We start from the raw sequence: 24,472 nt of genomic DNA on the forward strand, positions 1-24,472 counted from the left end.
GGCTCAGTGTGTTAAGCCGCTGCCTTTGGCTCAGGTCATGATCTCAGGGTCCTGGGATCGAGTCCCACGTCGGGCTCTCTGCTCAGCGGGGAGTCTGTTTCCTCCTCTCTCTCTCTCTGCCTGCCTCTCTGCCTACTTGTGATCTCTCTGTCAAATAAATAGGTAAAATCTTTAAAAAAAAAAAAAAGCCTTCATGGGGCGCGTGTGTGGCTCAGTGGGCTAAAGCCTCTTGCCTTCAGCCCAGGTCATGATCCCAGGGTCCTGGGATCAAGCCCCGCATCGGATTCTCTGATCAGTGGGGAGCCTGCTTCCCCCTCTCTCTGCCTGCCTCTCTGCCTACTTGTGATCTCTGTCTTTCAAATAAATAAAATCTTAAAAAAAAAAAAAAAACGCCTTCATATTTTATTAAAAATTTTAGGTGTCCGAATTCAAAAGGTTAACAATATAGTACAATAATAATAATATATCATTTAATAATAAAATAATAATAATTTCTCCTGCATAGTCACTGCTGCACACTAGTAAAATGAGATGTTTCTTTTCTTTTCTTTTTTAAAGATTTTATTTATTTTATTTATTTGACAGAGATCACAAGTAGGCAGAGAGGCAGGCAGAGAGAGAAGGAGGGAAGTGGGCTCCCTGCTGAGCAAAGAGCCCGACGTGGGGCTCGATCCCAGCCAAAGGCAGAAGCTTAACCCACCCAGGCGCCTCGAGATGTTTATTTTCATTTGGGATTATGGAGGGGCAAGGTGTTTTTGGCTCTCCTGCTGAAGGAGGGACTCAGTCAGTATTGTCTCCACCTTTTTCCCTAATAGTAGCTCTGGAAGATGAAGACGTCCCTCCATCTCCCAGACATGAGGGTTTGACCAGGACATGGGATGGTATAAGCTCATTGACATAGTCTCATGAACTAAGCCCTGGTTTATTGGTCACAGTCGTTCTCCAAGTATTTTCAGGAATAAACTTCAGGTGTTGCCCTTACTCTAATTTTTCTTTCTGAGATTTCTGACTGCAATCACTACTTCCTGCAGTCAATCGAGGAGAAACGAGGCATGTGGCAGCGCAACAGTGTGTTTTTCTTTCAAGATGACAGAATCACTCTTGATTTCTGTACGCATCTCGGATTTTCATATACGAACATGGATTTTGGTGTCTACCCTGAGGAGATAATACGTATGGTGTGAGCTACACTTGTATTCTCATGACACGTCACCTGGGTTACCCAGAACTTTCTGGGCCCGGCAGAAAGGCAGAAACCCAGGTGAATTCCTCATTGTTCCAGCAGGCTGTCAGCTCTCAAAGGCCTTCTGGATGTGTTTGTGCATCGCAGTGTCTGCTGTGTAAGATATAGAAAGAGCACAGTAGTTCAGGGGGAAAATATTTAGGAACACATTTTCCAGGAGGAACCAGGATTCAGTTTGGGTGACTCTTGACCATTTTTCATCTTCTGACGACTGAAAGTGGTAGTTAATCTACAGTCATGGTTTTAACATGCATTTCGAATGTAATGTTAGTTTCCATCAACATAAAACTATAAGAACTGTCTTCCTAAAGGGCATTCATGTAAGGCCCGTTATTTTCCAGCTTGATTAATGAAAACAAAATTTTTCTGTAATGCTTTCTTCCTACTCTGTATTAGTTTTCAGGACTGGATTGAAAGTGATTTATTGTGGATAGGGTTATACCTGCTCGTGGAATTTTTTTCTGTTCCTGGGTTTTTAAAGGTGGCAGAGTTGACTTTCTGATTTTAATTCATCTTCACTAGATGAAGAATTCACAAATAGGACTTTTTCTTGAAATAACCATAGCCTGGGGGTGCTTGGGTGGCTCAGGTCATGATCTCAGGGTCCTGGGATCGAGTCCCACATTGGGCTCCCTGCTCAGTGGGGAGCCTGCTTCACTCTTTGCCTCCCCCTCTGCTTATGCTTTCTCTAATAAGTAAATAAATAAATAACCTTAAAAAAAAGAAGTTGTATTTGACTGGAGCTTCATGTGGAGTGACAGATCAACAGAAAGACAAAGGGATATGAGACAGGAAGCAATGAAGGAAAACACAGAGGCGCACAGTATAGACAGATGTTCTTTGGCTTATGATGGCCTCGGCTTCTAATAAACCCATTGTTCAGCTGGAAATCTCTTTAGTTGAAAATGCATGGAAAACACCTAAGTGACTGAACATCAGAGCTTAGCCCCACCAAACTTAAATGTCTTGAGAACACTTACAGTATTGCACAGTTGGGCAAAATTCTCTAACACAAAGCCTATTTCACAATAAAGCATCTGGTATCTCATGTAACTTACTGAACACTACACTGAAAGCTAGAATAGGACAGTTAAAGTGTGTTGGTTGCTGACCCTCGTGATCACGTGGTTTGCCTGGGGGCTGTGCTTGCTGCCCCTGCCCAGCATTACAAAAGAGGACCCTACTGTAGATCGCCAGCCTAGGAAAAGATCCAAACTAAATGCATATCACTTCTGCACTATTATAAAAAGTCAAAAAACCATAAACTGAACCAAGGTGAAGTCAGGGATCTTCTGTACCAGGTGTGTTAGGGAAGGTCAAGCACTCCTGTCTGGCCAGGAACCATAGTGGTATGGGGGAAAGTTCCACAGTAAAAAGTTCTACAGAGGAGAACCACTAGGACTCAAGCACCAACGGTCACAGGTTGCGCCAGGAAGACTGGATGCTCTTCTGTGGGTGATTAGAAGCCATGAGAGACTCAGGAAGGCTGCAGAGCTCTGGGCAGGTGGGACAGCTGAGGGCTGCAATGAAGAGGGACAGGTGGAGCTGGGAGACCAGGTGGGGAGAGCCCGCTACCCTCGAACAAAAGGCGACAAAGGTCTGGACTGGGATGACGGAGATGGTGGAAGGTAATGGGATATTCATGAAACAGAACGGGAAAGCCATGGAAATGAGATAAGAGAGGGAGGGAAAACCGAACATGACTTTAATTGCCATCAGTATAAAACGTGTTGAATTAAAATGAATTGGTATTTCTAGACCGATGATGACATCACAATAATGGAAGGAAACCAATTCTGATTTTGAACCTGGTTAAGGAGAAAGTATAGACAAGAGAAAAGCAGAGGCTCTGGAGTCACACAAATGTCACCGTTGAGATTCGTCCCCACTCTTCATTCCCTTCCCTGTAAACCCAGGCAAGCGACACCTGCCTCACAGCACTGGTAACAAATAGGGAAGAGCACACGTTTCCACGTTCCCGGGTCAGACAGGACAGCCAGGGATCAGCGGCACATGAGGAGGTGACAGGTGGTCACTAAACTGAGCTCAGGTGCATACACAGCATTTATGTCACCTTGAGATGGCTCCTCCTGTGACCTCTCGAAGAAGGCGGCAGTGGTGAGGAACGAACTCCAGGAGCTTATTAGCATACATGATCTTCAGGCCGTCCGGATGAGACTCAACAATCTGCTCTACAATCACCTAGCAGAAGGAAGAGCATTTTATTTTTATTTATTTGTTTGTTTGTTTGTGTTTTTGTTTGTTTTTAAAGCACCTAAAAGATAAGTATGAACTATACACTACAGAGAAAAGAATCGAGTAAACCTTACAAATGCACTTCGTCCTTCCTCCTCCCCACTCAGTATGCTTTCTAAACAGGAGGTAAGTAACAACGGCATGAAAATCTAGGTCCCGGGATTTGGGAATACTGCTCCAATCCTGGGGGACACAGAGGCTGAGGGACAGAGACTGGCCTGAAGCTAAAACCTCATACACACTCATCTGCTTCCCTTCTGAGCTTAAAAGCGAAATACTGTATCTGCAGACAACAGCTCTGTACCATCTTCACCCTGGCCTTATCCTCTACCGTCTCCAGAACAGGGAAAGGGCTGAGATGGAAAGTGATGGAAGAAAACACATCTTATTTTGCTTTAGTATTTTATTTTTTTTTTGGTGAGGCTGAGTTGCAGGAGGTGAATGACAAGCATACAAACTTAAAATACAAACGTGGCCACAGTTCATTTAACGACACGGAAACGTAAAGTACTTCCTTAATTTAGCATATTAGATTCAGTTCAATGAAAAGGGCATAAATTAAATAACTAAAATGTTTTCATTTAGTGACAAAGAATAATGTGATCTTTTTCACCCCCACAGGGAGAGCTATGAACTATAATAGGATACATACAAAGAACTGACAGATCATTTACTTTTAGTAGTCTTAATGAAGCTGAGAAGATTACTGAAATTAATCCTTCAATTTCACTTCTATCACTGGGATACTGTCTCGTTTTAAAACTGGAAGCCTTTCATCCTGAAGTCATGGTGGGTAGCTTTATACTTACCGGACAGAAAGAACACTCGCACTGGCAGGTGACTGGAAGAAAGCCCTCAAACGCTGAGACTGGCTTCATGACTTCTGTCAGCCTGAACTAGATGAAACCGACGCTCTCTAAGTTGGAAGCTGCTGATTGCTGGCGGCCTCACATGGTGCAGCCCATACTCCGGCTGCTCAGAGGCAGGATACACTGACTCCCTGTATTTAACTGTATCCTTATAGGTCAAGAACACTGGGTAACCAAGTTCCGGACTTAAGGTACTACCCCGCTAACTCGCCCTTCAAAGCCCTTTATCTTTGAATATTCCCTCCCTCCCACATTCCTAGCCTGGCAAACTCCCCCATGGTCTTCAAGACTTAGGCCACATAAATTCTGCAAAGACGCCTCCCCTCACAGACTTTCCCTGCGCACAGAGCTGTCTTCCAGCTCCTCCAGTGGGCACGGGCGCCTTGGTGGGGTCACGCTTTTCGGCAACTTCATTAACGTATAACTTATGGAAATGGAAATTGACCTGAAAATGTTCTGATCCGTACCTTCTTCCTAGGCAAGTCCCTCACCCCTACTAAATTAAGATGATCCCTGAGTTATGGCATCACTGGAAGAGACTAGAGCGCATGCCTGATTCCTGCCATGCTGATGGGCACCAAGCGGGACCAACCTTTTCTTACAACCAGAAGAGCAGGAACTAGGAGCATCTTCAAGGAAGAGCCCTGAGCTCTCTCGCACCCAGTCAAGAAACGAAGCCAGATTAGATGCTCTGTGTTTGTGGAATGAGGTGCATGGGGGCACAAACCTCATCCATGTACGGTTTCACCAGTACTTGACCAACTAACGCCTCTGCATCCCGTGTCTTGTCAATTGTAGCGTAAGTCTGGAGGCAGTGCCGTATGATATCCACATTGGAAGTCTGAAGCCCTTCTAGCAGCAGGCCTCCCAGGGCCTGCTGCAGCATGGCCGTAATGTGGGCTATACGCTGCAAGAACAGAGAGACCAGGAAAGAAGGTCCAGGCACCACAGTTTCTAAAAGCTCAAATATATGTGTATAATTTATATACATATGTGTTATATATATAAAGCGAGCCTCTAATTCTACCAGAATATATGTAAGATTAAAATCCCAACATTTCCTAGAGAAAAACAATGAATCTCTTCTCCCCATGATTGCTTTCTTTCTTTCTTTTTTTTTTTTAAAGGTTTTTATTTATTTATTTGTCGAGAGAGAGCACAAGCACACAAGTAGGCACAGGCAGAAAGAGAAGCAGGCTTCCTGCCAAGCAAGGAGCCCAAGGTGGGACTCAATCCCAGGACCCTGGGATCATGACCTAAGCCAGAGGCAGTGGCTTAACTGACTGAGCCACTGAGGCGTCCCCTCCCTATGATTTCTTTGAAAGTAAGTCAGCTTCATCAAAGTGAAGTTCAGATAATTACTGAACGACAAAAAGTTATTTGCCTCTTAAGCTACGGAGTAAATCTGACAAACGTGCATTTAAACCCAGTCAAGGGCTTTGGATAAATGAACTCTGACTACATCATATGATGTGTCAAGTTACATGAAATTCAGAATTAATTTTACTTGCATAGTTTGGAGACTATGCTTGTGTCTTTACACAAAATCTATCTAGTGTGACATAATGGAAGCAGGGTCCCAAGCAGGAGACACTGAAAAAAAAAAAAATTCAAAGCTAGCTTCAAAATCCTGTAGAGTAGCAACTATCAGGGACAATGCTAGGTCAAACCAAAATCATCCAGGAAATTCGCAAACAGCAAATTGAAAATCGAAACCAACACTTGCTGGTCTTACTTTGTCCCGAAGAGGCATGCCTTTGCTCTGAACAGCATGAAACTGTAACTGGTTAAATTCTATGGCAATTCTCTCCAAAATCTGTCTAGTCCAGAGAGGGCTAGTAGAGACAATTAGAGAAATGTAATTCCCAAAGTTAAAACCTGCCACCCCCACCGCCCCCCATGCCTTACAGAGCTCAGGCACATGCACCTGCACGCCATCAATTTTCAGGACAAACTGTATGTGCAGCAGGCCCCAGGTGCAAGGGGTGAGGAGCGGGGAGGTCATAGAAGCCACCGACGCAGCCTGGCCCGGGCCACAGGGCCCAGGCAAGGGGATGGAGCTATTTTAGGTCAGTGTGGGTACAACTGCATGTTTCCACCACGTTCCTCGGGCTCTCCCATTCGTGCCCTTCTTCTCCCTTCTTCTCCCATTCTCTAACCCCCTCCTCTCTCTTGCCCTGTCCTACCGTTCATACCCGAAGCCCCCTCTTCTTCTCCGCCTGCCTCATTCTCCCTCCCAAGTACCTCCCCAGTACCAACTACTGCTGTCTCCTCAATCAGCTAAAACTGACCGCCTAGCAGCAACCTGGGAAATCGCTCAGAGCAGCGGACTCCAAGTTTACATTTACCCAACGGTAGAAAGAGCAAGCTCGGTGCTCCGGGAGCTGGTGAGAAATCACTCACAGTGCATCTGCCATCAAGTGGACTGGATACACTTCCCTCTTGCCCCCCACATTAGAAAGCGTCAACCCCATTCAAAAGGAAGCCGAACAGTGAAAGAAAAAAAAAAAAAAGACACAACAAAGGCCCCAAAGCCCCTGCTGGGCTCTATGAGGCATCCCACATCTGAGGATGGGCAGTCAGGTAGTGAGGAAACACACTGTAAGGAAACCCAAAATCTCTGGAGACCTGCCACGGTGTGCCCCGTCCCAGAGAATCAGAACTGGTGTGGAGGGAAGGCAAGCGCTTGGCACTAACAGTGCCGAAGCCTAATCCCAACCTCTACTGACTGATCCTATGCGCATTTCCTATTTATCCTTTTCTTGGCATTTCTGGGCCTGGCAGAGCATGATGGATTTACCGTGCGCTGACGCTACTCTGGCTTTCCTGACTCTAGAGCTCAGAGCTGCTCTTCGGGAGAAAAAAGTCCTCCAAGGTAATTCTGAGCAAGAAAGCGCACAATGTCTGTTTATCAAGGACAGTGCTGCAAAGGGACAGGATTGTAGACACAGAGCTCACTGAGGTGTTTCTATCCGAGGAGAACAGCAGCTACAGCAAAGACGGGAAGAACACTGGAGGGCCAGCTCCCCAGGGGCCGAACGTGGACATGGCTGGAGGGGCTGCAGGCGCTGCCAAGGGCCGCAGCGAAGCAGAGCCGCTGGAGACACACGGGCTGCAGAAGGGCCGCATGCAGACTGTCTGCTAAGTGTGGACGAACGGGGCAGAAGCACGAGTGCAACGGGCTAGAGACACAAGCACAGTGGAGGCTGACCACTTAGTTGAATGCCTTGATGTGAAAGGGGGCAGAGACCTAGGACCAAAGAATCGCTTCCTTTGGGATGTGTCCATTCTTAATCTCCATCATGAGACATGTGGAGCATATGGTCTCTCAAGTTCCTTCCAAATTGAAAACCTTAATTCCTAAAATTTAGAAACCTAACTCCACCTGCAAGGGGAGGGACTGTTAGCATCACACAACAGAGCACTCAGGGCACCAGGCGACCTTGACGCAGGCATCCCAGCTGGTATGTGTAGGACCAGCCCCAGCTACTCCCACTGCACCACTGTGAGTCTCACGGTGCTGACAGGACCTAACTACTCATTTTCTGAGTCACTCATCTACCCTGGCTGATTGAAAATTCACACCAGGAAGGGAACAAGACAATCACAGTGTAACAAAGAGAGCCATCATCTTTTTCCTATTTCATAAGTTTTTTCTTTCCTGTTTGTAAATTTCAACTGGATATATCCTATACTGTTTCATAATAATATAATGCTGGTGCAAAATACATCAATGGTAATACTCTGGGCATGTCTAGGAAAAAAAATGAGATGGAGAAAAACCAAGATGAATGGTAGGTATACCTTAAAGATCAACAGGACTTTGCTAGTCCTCAGGGAAGGTGATTCCAAATATACTTTTCCACTGCAAGCATAATGACGTGTTGGAACTGTGGTCTATAACCAAAGGGTTTATAGGAACGTGATATAGATTTCACCATTTCATGCTCTCCACTCTCCTGGAGCTACATTCTAGCCACAAACCTGGATTTTCTTCTTGTTCAGAAATGAATTCTAACTATGCCGTCCACGCCTAATTAGACTGGATGTGAAGTATTAATTTATGTGCTACTTAGTTAAAAAAAATGCTTACCTGCTTCCTTCTAGTGCAGAGGTTTCTTTAGAACTTTGTGAATTTAAGATTTTTTCAATCTTTTCAACTGATCAAATAACTTGTATAAGCCTCAACACACACATCTATAAAAATAAAAATTAAGCAAACAAAAAACATCACCATCTTTACTCTTAATCATCTTTATTTCCCATGCTAAATGCAGGAAAATATAAGACCAAAAGTTAACTTCAAATATATAGGGCATGCTATATTTTGAATATTTCTATGAAACACAGAATTCTCAAGAATGCCAATCTTAGTTCTAGAATAAGCATACTTCCATATTCTATTGCAAGTTTATAGAGGAAAAAAAAAAACCTAGACTTTGCTTTCTCATATTCTATACTCTTATTTCTTCTTTTCCCCATCCTGAATCTTTCTATGGGCATTTCTTTCCTATTTTTTTAAAAAGATTTGTTTATTTGAGAGAGAGAGAGAGACTGCATGTGCGCGTGCAGGGGAGGGGCAGAGGGAGAGAGAGAATCTCGAGCCGACATCCTGCTGAGCACAGAGCTCAATGCGGGGCTCAATCTCATGATCCTGAGATCATGACTTGAGCCAAAATCAAGAGTCAGACGTTTAACCAACTGAGCCACCAGGCGCCCCTCCATTTGTTTTCTTATGGCCCTTTATTCATGTTTTAACTTTGGCTTCCGATCGTACTGGCCCTCTCAGTTTACATGTGCATATACCTATATGCCCAAGCACCAAATCATTAAAGGCCTTTTATACTACAAATATTATCAAAGAGGTTGAGGGACATTATGAAAACTCTCATCCTTAAAGAACAAAAAAATACAAAGTCATCCATTCAATAAATAATAATAATAATGAACACCCCTGGGAGCTCGACATTCATTCCGACAGGGGTGGGGGGCACGAGAAAATAAAGCAAGAAATACACCCTGCTCTCACAAAGCTTACTGTTTTGTCTGGAAGTGCACGACAAGCATTCTTTGGACAAAAGCTGTGAGGAGATCCAGAGGCGAATTAAACAGAAGGTCCCTCAAACAGGCTTCTCCCCACTGAGATTTTAAGAAATATGCTAATAATACACATAGAAAACATTGTACAGAGCAGCAGGCGAGAGTCAGAAGCCCAGACTCCCAATGCCCGCTGTGCCCCTACATCGTTATGACCATGAATGACATCGGGGACACTTGAAACTGGAGATAGCACTAAGGGGCACACTCCCGGGGTGAGCCCTCAGATGTACAGAGCCGTTGCCTGTCTCACACACCTGAAACTAAGCCAACACCGCATGCTAACTACTGGGAATCAAAAAAATTAAAGTGAACACCAGAACATAAAGAACACAGGATCAGAAAATAACAACAAACCTACGGCAGAATCCTGAGTTTGCTTTGGAAAGCCCACTTCTCCCCTAGTCTCTAATATAGGCCTATTTTCTTTACAGGGCCGCTGACAATTTATACAGTCGTTAACTGTCAAGCGCTGCACCGACAACAGTTATCACGGTTTCTTGTTCTGGAAAAAGTGGGTGATCTTGAGATTGTGTGGGTACCTCTGAAATTCTGTCTTCCTATTTCAGGTAGATAACGTGACATAATACATAAAATGCACACGCGTGAGAGCTTTGAAAAAAAGCTAAATTAGAAAAAAAGAAAAAAACCTGAATAGTGCTGACAAGTTCGCGGAGACAAGAGGAGAGGGCTTCAACTGGCATGCAGCATAAGAAATCTACTGGAGGGTACCTTTTTCTTCCTTATGTCCTCTTGTTTACACATTCGTTTATCTACTGCCCGAATTCCTTCACTGACTGGTGACCTGAGACTCTTTAAAAGAATAATAAAGAAAACGTATTACAGACATTGTTTTGTCACATTATCAAGTTCCTACATCTCATTCAATTCCACAGAACTTAATACCTGTGCACCAGTACTATGCAGATATTGACAAAAAAAAAATACCATGATATACCAGACACAGTTACTGTTGAGGGGACTCATGATCTGGGGGCATAATGACACGAAGGCAGGGTCGCATGGCCAGAAGAAGAATGACACATATACAGTGAAAGTTATGGGGATGAGGGGGCTTAGAATGGAGAACAGATAATATGAAGCAAAGTACAGGAGAGTCTGGAAATGCGACGGGGCTCGAATCGGACTCTGAAAGCCATGTGTACACAGCTGCCGAGGTGGGGAGGGGATGGGGAGCAGATGTAAGTGCACACACACTCAGGGGCAGGGTCAGACAGGCACACAGCCATGTGCACTGCAGGCTTCCTTCTGGAGAGAAGCAGAAATAGGAATGGAGGGCCAACTTCACTGAGATGAGGTCTTTAGATTCTGCATATTTTGGAGAAAGAAAGAATGTCAAAGCACTGATGCATGATGATGAAATGTGGGTATGGAAATACCAGGAATCAAGAATGAAGAACAGAAGACCAGAAAAAGGCAGAGCACAGAGGTAGAGAAACATGTCCAGAAGCTAATGAATAAAGAGATAATTAGGAATTAGGGCCAAAACAAAGGTTAACAGAAACAACTAGAATGAAGTAGGCATATCACAAAAATTCCACAGGAAGGTGAATTAATTCTCTCCATCAACATTATGAAACACCTCCTGGACGTCAGTATTGTGGCAGCCCACAGGGATGCAATGAAGATAGATATAGTCGTATCCCTCAGTGGTCTTAGAATCTCACAGAACAGCTTCAGAGTTGGGACCAGAAAGGCAGGTCAGGCCTGTGGCTGAGCAGGACCAAAGTGGCCATAAAGACAGGCCATGGAAAAGGGAGGGGATACGGTGATGGCAGGGGGTGAGGCGGGACGGGAGCCTGTGTGAGTAGAGCAAATCTGCCTCCAGGGAGGGGGTTCGAGAGAAGAGTGGGAGGCCAAAGGAAGGCTAGGCTTGGGAAACAACACCACTATGAGGCCCCGGGAGGAAGAGGCACACCAAGGAGACAGTGGGAGAGCCCCACAGCGGCTGGTGTGGAATCCAACAGCGGACCATGAAAATCCCTTCCATTCCAAAGAAAAGTACCTTTAACAAGATTTTGTAAAATTCAAATGAGACATAAACCATGGAAAGTATTGGCTACCTCAAGGCACAACTCAAGATTTTTACCTGTTTCACGAACTCTTTCCTGCCTGCCCCTCCCCTAGGCTTCTCAGCACTGATATTTCCATTACTCCGCATTTTTCTTGGTTCTAACCATGTACTGTGTCTTCCCTTAAATTATGTTCTCCTTATATTCTCTCTAGGATGCAGGGACTGTCTTAGGGGAGGGATGCACGAGGCCACTCAAGCTAGAGGAGACACACAAGGAAGGATGGTGCCGTTTATGACAAGTTTACGACAGGGCATCAGAACGGACAGAGGCCAGAAGTCAGGGCACCAGACACAGACGGGGGGGGGGGGGCGGAGGGGGGGAGACAGGGCAGCACAGTTTTCTGTTAGAAGTGATGCCACAACTGCCCCTCCACTGTTCACCCAGGTGGAGTTCCTATTCCCAATGGCTTAGAGGTGGGGAGTCCCATTCCCACAACAGAGATTTTTCTGAGGGAACATGCAAATGTAACATTTATTAAGTATTATATTTTATTTATATTATCCTTCAGTTCCATTAGGGATTACACAGTTTTTGTAGATCAGCCCAGGAACCTAACCACATGTAGATTACGTGGGGTGGGGAGGATATTTACAAGATTACAAACTGTTAAAATACAAGTCATTCGTAAGTTAGAAACCACTTACATATGACCAAAGTGGCATTAATAAGTTGAATTTGGAAATATGCTTCCTCTCCCCTGACATTTTAAGGTTGACTACTCTGAGAATATGTCTTCTTCAAATCGAACATGTTTTTTTAGGTTTTTAGCATATGCAAAAACAAAATCATTTACAAATCTTCTGAAGGTGAATATTATAATCATGAACCGTTAAAATACAACCACCAGTACCACCAAACTAACAGATGAAAAGAGTTCTTAGAGAAAAGCTGACGAGGACAACAGGCGTCACAGCAGACTGTTTTCATTAATTGGGGACTTACCAGAACTTCTCGTAACTGTCCCAAAGGCACAGAAAGTTCATTGAGGGCTTTGTTCATGCCAACCTAAAGGCAAAACCTGGTTGGCACAAACACATCACAATAAGAAGTAATAGTGACGTATCTATTTAACGATCAAAGCAGTACCAGATTTAAGTTATTTTTTTGGCACAACCGTATTTTGCTACATAACTAGCTAAACAACAGAAGTGTTATTTGGCCATTAATGTTCATAGAATATGAAAAAAATCTGTTGAAATACATGGAACTATAAAAATAAGGGAAGTCATGAAAAACGAAAGTTTCCTTAAGAACAATTTGCCTTTAGATGACATTTTAAATGAATGTGAAAAATTTTCACAGAAGGTGAACAGTTCTCTGTCTGTAATTGATGATACTCAGCCAGCTGATGTGAAAGTCTGACGGGCGATGTCTCTCTTAAACATTATTATAAGCCTTGAGAAAAATAGAAATTAAACAGAAGTAAAATTTTCTAGGTTTTTAATCCTATTGGGATATTTATCTTAGTGGTATATTTCCCAAAAGCAAATGTGCATCATTAATTTTAATGCTTCTTGAAATTCCCACGGAGCTGCAACTTTCTGTGCTTCTCTGGACAAACAGATTTAAAACAAAATGAAGCATCAACAAGGAGACTTTTCTGCCAAGTAACAAAATTCAACATTTCTAAATGGCTTTTACAAACAATTGATAAGCTCACTGCAAATCATTCTTATATTTTTATAAAACCAAATTTTTAAATATCAATATTGGCCAATGTTCCCTCAACCTAGCTCTGGCTAACAGATATACCTGGGAGTAAATTAAACATTGTAAGAGTGGTGGACATTTGCTCCTACAAATTAGTCTAAATCAAGGAAGACTTCAGGGTAATCACTTAGCAACTAATAAAACAACCCCTTGGGTATTATTATCCTTTACTTTTCACTGTTGACTAATGAATTTGAAACATAATCAAACTAGAGCAACCTTAAATGAATAAAAACTAAAACAAAAAAATGTATTCCAAAAAGTTTAGTTCTTTTATTAATGAAATTGGTAATTTCTTCAAGTTTCTGGTGGGGTTGGTGGGGTAACCAACTGAAGACTCTGCCCAGACATCTAAAAACTCTGCCCTTTTAATAAATATGAAGGAGAGAGAAAGTGTGTGTGTGTGTGTGTGTGTATGTAGGACTTGTGAATTTCAGGTTTACCAAGTTTGTGGAAAGGTTGACAAAATCTGCATAATCCTTGTTGATGAGCTCGACCATGGCTATTTTAAGAAGTTTATAGTAGAGTTCCAGATATCCTCTTAGTTCCTCCAGCTGGACACGCTTCCTACAGTCAGACACAAAGTGATCGACGTCGAAATCTTCCTGAAAATCAAACCAGAAAGAAAAAAATGATTGCACTGATACCACATTTTACATAGAAAAATAAGATCAGAGAAAGAATAAGAGGCCGTATTACTGCAGGGGAACACACACAGGACATCAGGGGGTCTGCTCACTTCCTAAGATTATGGGAAAGGGGACCCCTCACCAAGACCATTCTCTCCTGTTGCCTAACTCTACAGGCATTTTATTTCTTTTAATTATACATTTCAAAGAGGCTCTTCTCAAAATAGAAATAGCTTTCTCTTCTTAATTTTAAAAGTAACAAATGTTCACTGTCAAACTTTCAACCAACCAAGAAATACTTATGTAAGAGAGAAAAAAAAATCACCCACTCTCGAATGCTCTGCAGTTAAGCATTGTTAATGTTTATTTTTCTTCGCTATTTAACACAGCGATTCACATCCTTCCAGACTTTGTTTTGGTCTTTCTCTTTACTTATTTTTTTTTAAGATTTTATTTATTTGAGAGAGAGAGAGACGGAGAGAACAAGTGGGAGGAGGGGCAGAGGGAGAAGCCGGCTCTCTGCTGAGCTGGGAGCCTGATGCCAGGGTTCATTCCAAGACCGTGAAATCAAGATCTCAACCAAAGGCAGACGCTTAACTGACTGAGCCACCCAGGTGCCATAGTCTTTCTCTTTAAAATATAAATTACTTTTGGGGTGCCTGGCTGGTTCAGTGGGTTAAGGCCTCTGTCATTAGCTCAGGTCATGATCCCAGGGTTATGGGTTGAAGCCCACATTGGGCTTTCTGCTCAGCAGGGAGCCTGCTTCCCTGTCTCTCTCTCTGCCTGCCTCTCTGCCTACTTGTGATCTCTGTCTAATAAATAAATAATTTTTAAAAAAATAAAATATCAATTACTTTTTAAAGAAACTGACATATAATGGACACATGCTAGTTTCAGGCGTACAACATAAAAATTCCATATTTTTATCTGTTGTGAAATGATCACCCTAAGACTAGTTAACATCCATCACCAAACATACACATTTTTTTCTTGTGCTAAGAACTCCTAAGCTTTAGCAACTTTAAATATATAATAATATACGGCACCTGGGTAGGTCAGTGAGTTAAGGCCTCTGCCTTCAGCTCAGGTCATGATTCCAGAGTCCTTGGATCGAGCCCCACATCAGGCTCTTGAAAGACCCGCGATTCCCCTTACCCAAGAATTCAACACTGCCACAGGATGCAAACAGCAAGAGGTTCTTTATTGTAACGCGGGCGCCTGCGGGTGGTCAGCAGCTCCTGCTAGCTGAGCACACCAGGCTGGGGTGGTGCAGGATTTTTATAGACAGGTACATACAAGTCCCGGATGGGACAGGGCCAATTGGCTGAGAATTTGAACATTTGAAAAAGGGCATACTTGGTGGTAGTGGATTGGCTTTGGAAGACCCCCTGCGTGCGAAGAAAAAGGCGGGAAGGGGAAAAAAAGAGGGGAAGTTAGACCTTATTACTCAGCAGAAAGACATCCTGTCTATGTGACTATGCAGCCCCCTGCCTACGTAACTAACATGACTATGCAGCCCCCTGCCTACGTGACTAACGTGACTATGCGGCCCCCTGCCTATGTGGTCAGGTATTAGGCCATATTTTATGAGAAGGCTATTTGCAGGGAATGCCATATCTTGCTAAGAAACAGTTATTATGAAACTACCAGCTATCATTGTATTGGGGGAGCCAAGCGGTTACAGAAAGGCAAAAGAGCAGTTAATTAATTATATATCCTAAAAGCCAAGCAGTTACAGAAAAGCAAAAGAGCGGTTAATTCATTGACACTTTGGGGAAAGGGTCTTTCACTCTCTCCTCAGCAGGGAGCCTGTTTCCTCCTCTCTCTCTGCCTGCCTCTCTTCCTACTTGTGATCTCTGTCAAATAAATAAATAAAATCTTAAATATATATATATATATATATATATATATATATATATATATATATATATAATATGCAGCCATCAAAAGAAATGAAATCTTGCCATGTGCAATGACATGGATGGAACTAGAGGGTATGCTGAGTGAAATAATCAGAGAAAGACAATTATCATACAATCTCCCTGATATGAGGAATTTGAGAGGCAAAGTGGGGGGTGTGGGGGGAGGGAAGGAAAAATGAAACAAGATTGGATTCGGAGGGGGGCACCTGGGTGGCTCAGTGGGTTAAAGCCTCTGCCTTCGGCTCAGGTCATGATCACAGGGCCCTGGAATTGAGCCCCACATCGGGCTCTCTGCTCAACAGGGATCCTGCTTCCTCCTCTCTCTCTGCCTGCCTCTCTGCCTACTTGTGATTTCTGTCTGTCCAATAAATAAATAAAATCTTTAAAAAAAAAAAGATTGGATTGGGAGGGAGACAAACCATAAGAGACTCTTAATCTCACAAAACAAACTGAGGGTTGCTGGGGGGAGGGGGGGAGGGAGAGGGTGGTGGGGTTGTGGACATTGGGGAAGGTATGTACTACAGTGAGTGCTGGGAAGTGTGTAAGCCTGACAATTCACAGACCTGTAACCTTGGGGCTAATAATACATATTTCTAATAAAAAATAATAAAATTAATATACAATAATACACAGTATTATTTACTACAGTCACTATGATGTACATTACATCCCCAAGGCTTATCTTATTAACTGGAAGTCTATACCACTGGACCCCTTCATCTATTTCCTCCACAACCTCGCCTCTGGCAACCACCAATCTGTTCTCTATGACTTCATTTTGTTTTGTTTTTTAGATTCCACATGTGAGGGAGATCATACAGTATTTCTCTTTCTCTGTCTGACTTATTTCACTCAGCACAATATCCTCAAGGTCCATCCATGTTGTTGCAAATGGCAAGACTTCCTTCTTTTTATGGTTGAGCAATATTCCATCGTATACACACACATTTTCTTTATCCATTCATCCCGTTGATGGACACTTTAGTTATTTCCAAGTCTTGGTTGTTGTAAATACTGTGATACTCACTACCATGAGTGTGAGTCTTGCTGGCCGCTAGAGCCAGGTGATCTAGAGGTATACCCTGGGTAGCAACTGCAAACCTCAGGGCATCATACGAGCATTCAAGCTCCTTTCCAGGAGATACCAGAAAGCAGAAGCGAGGTAGAGGGACAGCGCAAAGATGGTACCCATCAGCTCCATCTTTGGAGAATACCTTACTAGGCTCCCAGATCCATGTTAAATTAGATGCCTGCCCCTCAGGGCTTTAAGATAAGCAAATGAGCCCCTTTCACAGAAATCTGAACCCATTTCAGTCTGCTGCTTCTGTGCTGAGTTCCAGGGTGGGTCAGTCTACTCGCGCGACTGCTTTAAGAACTGTTTCTCAGTTTGCTATAGCCTTGTGGGTCTCATGGGTGCAAGCTCTGATGGCTTTCAAAGATGGATGTTTTGGTGTCTTGTCTCTTAGATGTACGTCTTGGAAGTTGGGGTGCCAGAAGTGGGGCTCAAACCCTTTGCTCCTCAGGGAGAAGCCTGGGGTTTTGAGTACCCTCCCAATCCCAGGTCGCTGTACCAGGGGTGGGGTTTATGGCAAGACTGATTCTTACTTCAACATAGGTTTTTTTCCTTACTCACCTAATGTGTAGAAGTCACTCAGCTAGTTGTAGGGTTTTTTCCATCTTGAATGGAAACCCCAGACCTTCTCTATGTATGTGTGTACACACACACACAAATATTCATGCTCTTCTAAACTATTTCCCATCTAGGGGCACCTGGATGGCTCAGTGGGTTAAGCCTCTGCCTTCAGCTCAGGTCATATCTCAGGGTCCTGAGATCAAGCCTCACATCAGGCTCTCTGCTCAGCTGGGAGCCTACTTTCCCCCCTCTCTCTGCCTGTCTCTCTGCCTCCTTGTGACCTCTCTCTCTCTGTGTCAAATAAATAAATAAAATCTTAAAAAAAGAATAAAAAAATAAAAAATAAAAACCCATTCTATTAAAAAAAATTTCCCATCTAAAAATATAACTTGAATGTCTTTACATAAACACATACATTTCTATTAATATTTTATGTGCATGCTGAGTGTCCTATTGAACAGATGTTCCAAATCTTTCATAACCTATTTCCAAGTATTGGTCTCACAGGATTAGCTATCCTGTGTTTCCCCTTTACAATACTGTGATACCCCGGTAGGCTTATATGCTTAGAGGCAATAAATTACTATCTAATTCCCCTGTGACTCTGCTACTCCATGACCTGTTTAGTCAGCAAGAATCAAATGTGATGATTCCCAAACTAGTTAAGGACACCTACACTTACTTTTCATTAAACACTATGTAAACCAACAAAATATGACTGCAAAAAAAAAAAAAAATCACTGTTCTTTTGAAAACTAACACAGCTACTTTGGAAAGATTTGATACAAAGAAATCAATAAGAAAATTTTTGCTAAGTTAGGTATGGGTGAGATGACCAAGTACCAGGCAGGGAGGGAGTGATCACAGGATTCTCACTCAATTCAGTTAAAGAAACTGAAACTGAATGCAAAAAAAGACAACATAGAAAGCTTTTTTTAAAGATTCTTTCTATTTATTTGAGACACAGACAGACAGTATGAGCAGGGAAAGGGGAAATGGGAGGAGATTCCCTGCTGAACAGGAAGTCCAATGCGGGACTCCATCCCAGGTCCCCGAGGTCATCACCTGAACCGAAGGTAGATGCCTAACCTATTGAGCGACCCAAGTGCTGTGATAACTCAGAAATCTAATCTGCAGGCCAGTTTCCAGAGAAAAGACCTGGCACTGTTTCAATGGAGAATAAATGTACATATATTTTTTCCAATTAAATGCTAATAACTGTATGTACCATTCCCTAAGAGTACTTGTTTAAACTGACTTTTTTAGTTAATCAACCAAAGACTGACCCTGCTAGTGTCAGAGAGAAGGACTTCATACCAAACCGTAATTTCACAGTCATCTACAAAGAGCCACCTTCTGGTGACCAAATTAGCCTGGACCTTTCTCTCCTGAGACCATTTCAGACCTTACATCATAGTTATGTAGTACATCACGGGAGGGGGTCTTGGTTCATAATCCTGGCCATCCTACTCACCAACTGTATACCTTTAGGTCGATCACTTTCCCTGCCTCAGTTACACATTGTTGAAGTTCTTGAACTTTATGATGGCATTCTAAATTGTATAACTGGGGTGCCTATGTGGTTAAGCATCTGCCTTTGGCTCAGGTCATGATCCCAGTCCCTTGGGTTTGAGTTCCACATCAGGCGCTCTGCTGAGCAAGGAGCCTGCTTCTCCCTCTGTCCCTTCCTCCTGCCGCACTCTCTCACTCTCAAATAAAATCGTAAATAAATAAATAAATAAATGAATCATATAACTTAGCCTCAGTGAACAAATGCTATTAGGTAATATTAGTACTCAACTTACCATTTATGCATTTGTTCTCAGATAAACAAAAGTTGCATAACACATGACTAAATAACTCAGAACATCTGTGAATACTGGGTTAGGCAGCGTTTGCTGTGAAAAGCAAACCCAAACTCACAGTGCCATAATAGAGACCCATTTCACTTAACCCAGAATGGTTTTACTACTTTAGGAATGGTTTTACTTTATAGTGTAAATTTCCCAAGTATTCAAAAGAAAGTATTTACAACCCATACATTTATGGTCAACTGATTTTTCACAAGGATGCCAAGACCATTTAATGGGGGGAAAAACAGTCTTTTCGAGTGCCTACTACTGGGACAAGTGAATATCTACATGCAAAAGAATGAACTTGGAACAGCAACATTACACATACACAAAAATATAACTCAAAATGGATCAAAGATTTAAATGTAAGAGTAAAAACTGTAACACTCAGAGAAAACAGGTGAAAATCTGTATGACTTTGGATCGGGAAAAGCTTTCTTAGACATGATACACAAAGCAATAAGAAATATTAGATAAGCTGAACTTGATCAAAATAAAAACTTTCGTGTGTCAAAGGACACTACGGAGAATGTGAAAAGACAACCCACAGAATGGGAGAGAGTATCTGCAAATCATTTGTCTGACAAGGACCTAATAACCAGAATATGCAAATATACTCTTAGAACTCAACAACAAAAAGACAAATAACCTAATTTAAAAACAAGCCAAAGACTTTTGAATAGACATTTCTCCAAAGATGATACACAGACGGTCAAGAGCACATATCGGGATGTTCGACATCCTTAGTCATTGGGGAAATGCGAATCAAAAGCACATGCAGATGCCACGTCACACCCACTAGGACAACTATGGTAAAATAAGAAAAAGAAAAAGAGGAAAAAAAAGAAGAAGAAAAGTGCTGGCAAGAAGGCGGAGAAGCTGGAACCCTCCTGTATTGTCGGTGAGAATGTAAAACAGTGTGGCTAAGGCAGCAAACAGCTCGGTAGCTCCTCAAGAAGTTACACATGTACAATTACACAGCAGTTCTACGTCTAGGGGTATGACACCGACAGAACTGACAACAGATGTTTCTGCCACAACCTGTACATGAATGTGCACAACAGCGCTGCTCGTAACAGCCAAAAGAGTATATACCCAACGTCCATCAACTGATGAATGGATACATAAAATGTGGAAGAGCCTCTTACACAACCATAAAAAGGAATAAACTGTTACATGCCACAACACGAGTGAAGTCTGAAAACATTCTACTCTCAGGTTAAAGGAAGCCAGACACAAAAGGTCATGTGTTATACAATTCCACTGATATGAGATGTTCCAGAAAAGTCAAATCCATAAAAACAGAAAGTAGATTCATGATTGCCAGGGAATAAGGGGAGGGGAGAATTGGAACTAAGAGGTTTATTTTTTGGGTGATGGAAGCATTCTGGAATTAGACAGAAGTGACGTATGTACCATATACACAGTGAATATACTAAAAACCAGAGAAGAGTACACTTTAAAATGGCAACTATTATGCTTTGTGAATTATATTTTGATGAAAAATGAAACAACTTAAATATCAACAAGTTAAATGCTAGGATACATTAAAAAAAAATCCAAAGTAACACTAATCACAGGAACAATGGCATAGCTACATGAATTTCAGACAAAGCAGATTTCAGAGAAGGAAAATTATCAGGCATAAAGAGCAGCATTACATAATGATAAAGAAATCGACTGACCAAGAAGACACAATTATCCTTAACGTATGTGTGCCTGATCAACACAGGTGAGACACAACCTAACAGAACTGCAGGGAGAAATAAACAATTCCATTATCACAGCTGGTGACTTCAACACTTCTCCATCATTAATGGACCGATCCAGCAGCAGGGCAACAAGGATCTGACAAATGCGGACATTCAGTCCAGACATGGCACACTTAACACCACCATCAATTACTGTACAACAGATGTACACAGACAATTTCGCCCAGTAATAGTGCAACACACATTCTTCTTAAGCTCACATGGAACACTCATCAAGACAGAATAATTCTGGGCCACAAAACACAACAAATTTTTAAAAATAAAAATTATACCAAGTATGTTCTCAGACTGCAATGGAATTAAAATCAGTAACAGAAGATAGCTGAAGAAGTCCAAAATACATGGAGATTAAATGACACACTTCTAAATGACAGGAGACCAGTCTCAACAAAATACAATGTAGCAAAATGTGTGGAATGCTGCTTAAAGGGAAAATACAGTACTGAATGCAAATATTAGAAAAAAAAAGATTAAAGTTAATAATCTTAGCTTCCATTTTAGGCAACAACAACAAAATCAAATCTAAAGTAAGGAGGGGCTCCTGGGTGGTTCAGTTGGTTAATCATCTGCCTTTGGCTCAGTACATGTTCCTAGGGTCCTGGGACAGCGCCCTGCATCAGAGCTTCCTGCTCAGGGAGGCTGCTTCTCTGACTCCCATTCCTCCTGCCTGTATTCCCTCTCTCACTGACTCTCTCTGTGTCAAATAGAATCATTAAAAAAAAAAAAAACCCTAAAGGAAGTAGAAAAAAATAAAAATTAGAGCAGAAATTAATGTAATTAAAACCAGGAATTTTTTTTTTAATCAATAAACCCCAAGTCTGTTTCTTTGAAAACATCAATAAAACAGATACACCCTTAGCCAGGCAAACAAAGAAAAAAAGGTAGAAGACATAAATTACTAATATCAGATGAAAGAAGGGAGGGCTACTGCTAACAATCCCAATCACTGTAAATTCAACCAAACATTTATGGAATACTACACAATTCTCTAAAATCTCTTCCAGAAAGTAAAACTAGAAGGAATACTTCCTAAATCATTCTAGGAGATCATTATTACCCTGACACCAAAACCAATACTACAAGAAAAGAAACTACAAACTAGTATCTCTCATGAACACAGACACAAAAATCTTCAACAAAAATTAGCAAATAAAAGCAAACACTATATTTAAAAATTATACACCAGGTTCATGTAGGATTTATTCTAGGTATGCAACATTAGAAGATGTTCAACATTAGAAAATCAATGTGATCCATCATATCAACAGAAAAAAAATCACATGATCATATCAATGAAGGGAGGAAAAAAAACATTTAACAAAATCCACACCTCTTCATTATTAACCCTCAGGAAACTAGGAATAGGAGGACTTCTTCAACTTGATAAAGAATGTCTCCAAAAATCCACAGCTAAAATGATATTAATACTGAGAAAATAGAAGACAGGGAATCAATCAAGGCAAGGATGTCCCTCCTACTACTACTATTCAATACTATACTGGAAGGCCAAACTAATGAAATAAGGTAAGAAAAGGAAACAAAAGGTATACAACCTGGGAAAGAATAAAACTTTGTTCACAGATGACATGACTGTCTACAGAAAATACAAAGACTTCACACCCCACACCCTCCTGAAACTAGTCAAGTGATTATAGCAAGTCTGCACAATACACAGTTAAAATACAGAAGTCAATTGCTTTCCAATGATGTATCAGACAAGGGCCAGTATTCAAAATTTATAAAGAATTTATCAAACTCAACATCCAAAAAGCAAAAAAAAAAAAAAAATCCAGTCAAGAAATGGACAGAAGACTTGAACAGACCAAAGAAGACATCCAAATGGCCAACAGACACATGAAAAAGGGCTCCACATCACTCAGCATCAGGGAAATACAAATCAAAACCACAATGAGACATCACCTTACATCAGTCAAAATGGCTAAAATTAACAAGTCAGGAAACAACAGATGTTGGCGAGGATGTGGAGAAAGGGGAATCCTCCTACACTGTTGGTGGGAATGCAACTCTGGAAAACAGTATGGAGGCTCCTCAAAAAGTTAAAAATGTAACAACCCAACGACTTAGCAATTGCTCTATTAGATGTTTATCCAAAGTACACAAAGTGATTTGAAGGGGCAAAAGCACCCCGATGTTTATAGTCAAACTATTGAAAGAGCCCAGATGTCCATCAACAGATGAATGGATAAAGAAGATGTGGTATACATACACACACACACACACACACACACACACTACTCAGCCATCAAAAAGAACAAAATCTTGCCATTTGCAAGGACATGGATGGAACTAGAGGAAGACAAATACCATATAGTTTCAGTCACATGTGGAACTTAAGAAACAACAGATGAATATAGGAGAAGGGAAGGAAAAATAGAAACAGACAGGGAGGTAAATCACAAGAGACTTAACTACAGGAAACAAACTGAGGGTTACTGGAGAGGGGAAAGTTGGGGTAACTGGGTGAGGGGTATTAAGGAGGGCACTTGTTGGGATGAGCTCTGGGTGTTGTATGCAACCAATGAATCACGAAATTCTAACCATGAAACTAAAAGTACACTATATGTTAACGAGATTGAATTTTAATTAAAAAATTTAAACAGTCAATTGCTTTCGTATATACCAGCAATGTACAAGTGGAATTTGAAGTTAAAAACACAAGACCATTTACATTAGCATACCAAAAAAAATTAATACTTAGGTGCAAATCTAACAAAATATGCACAAGATCTATATGAGAAAAAGTATAAAATTCTGATGAAAGATAACAAGCAAGGTAAGATGTGAAGTGGAAAGAAAGTCCATAATCTTGGGTAAGAACACTCAATACTGTTAAGAGGTCAGTTCTTCCCAAACTGATCGACAGACTCAATGCAATCCCAATCAAAATGCCAGGAAGTTATTCTGTGGATACCAACATGTTGACTCTAAAATTTGGATGGAAAACTGGAAAACCAAGAGTCCCAGAGTAGTCAACAAAATATTAAAGAGCGGGGAAAAAAAGGAAATTGAGGATTGCCAACACCCAATCTCAAGACTTACTATTAAAGCTATAGTGATTAAGACGGAAGGTGCCTGGCAAAAGAGACAGGTGCTTGGAACAGAGTGGAGAGCCCAGAACAACATCCACACACACAGGCAAAGGCAACTCAATGGCAAGGACAGTCTTCAACAAATGGAACCGAACAATGGGACATTGATAAGACAAAACAAACAAATGAAAAGAATAAAAACAAACTTTTCACACCTTTCCCAAAACCTAAACGTAAAATGCAAAACTTCTTAAAGATGACATAAGAAAAAATGTAGGGATCCTTGGATTTGGCAATGACTTTTCAGATATAAAACCAAAAGCATGATCTACGAAAGAAAAA

At 41.7% G+C, this 24,472-nt stretch overlaps 1 protein-coding gene across 1 annotated transcript in view; it reads right to left on the bottom strand.

Moving 5' to 3' along the window:
* Positions 1–2,720: 2,720 nt before the first annotated feature.
* LOC131816145 (conserved oligomeric Golgi complex subunit 2-like) overlaps positions 2,721–24,472 on the bottom strand; it is a 31,247-nt gene continuing 9,495 nt past the window's right edge. The window contains exons 2-7 of the mRNA XM_059148579.1: positions 13,715–13,876; positions 12,504–12,566; positions 10,198–10,278; positions 5,096–5,275; positions 3,318–3,445; positions 2,721–2,763 (exon numbers count right to left, since the gene is read on the bottom strand). Coding sequence (XP_059004562.1) covers positions 2,721–2,763; positions 3,318–3,445; positions 5,096–5,275; positions 10,198–10,278; positions 12,504–12,566; positions 13,715–13,876 — 657 coding nt within the window. The remainder of the gene's footprint in view (positions 2,764–3,317; positions 3,446–5,095; positions 5,276–10,197; positions 10,279–12,503; positions 12,567–13,714; positions 13,877–24,472) is intronic.

The sequence above is a fragment of the Mustela lutreola genome, chromosome 15 (assembly GCF_030435805.1).
Source record: "Mustela lutreola isolate mMusLut2 chromosome 15, mMusLut2.pri, whole genome shotgun sequence".
In the NCBI taxonomy this organism is placed as follows: domain Eukaryota; kingdom Metazoa; phylum Chordata; class Mammalia; order Carnivora; family Mustelidae; genus Mustela; species Mustela lutreola.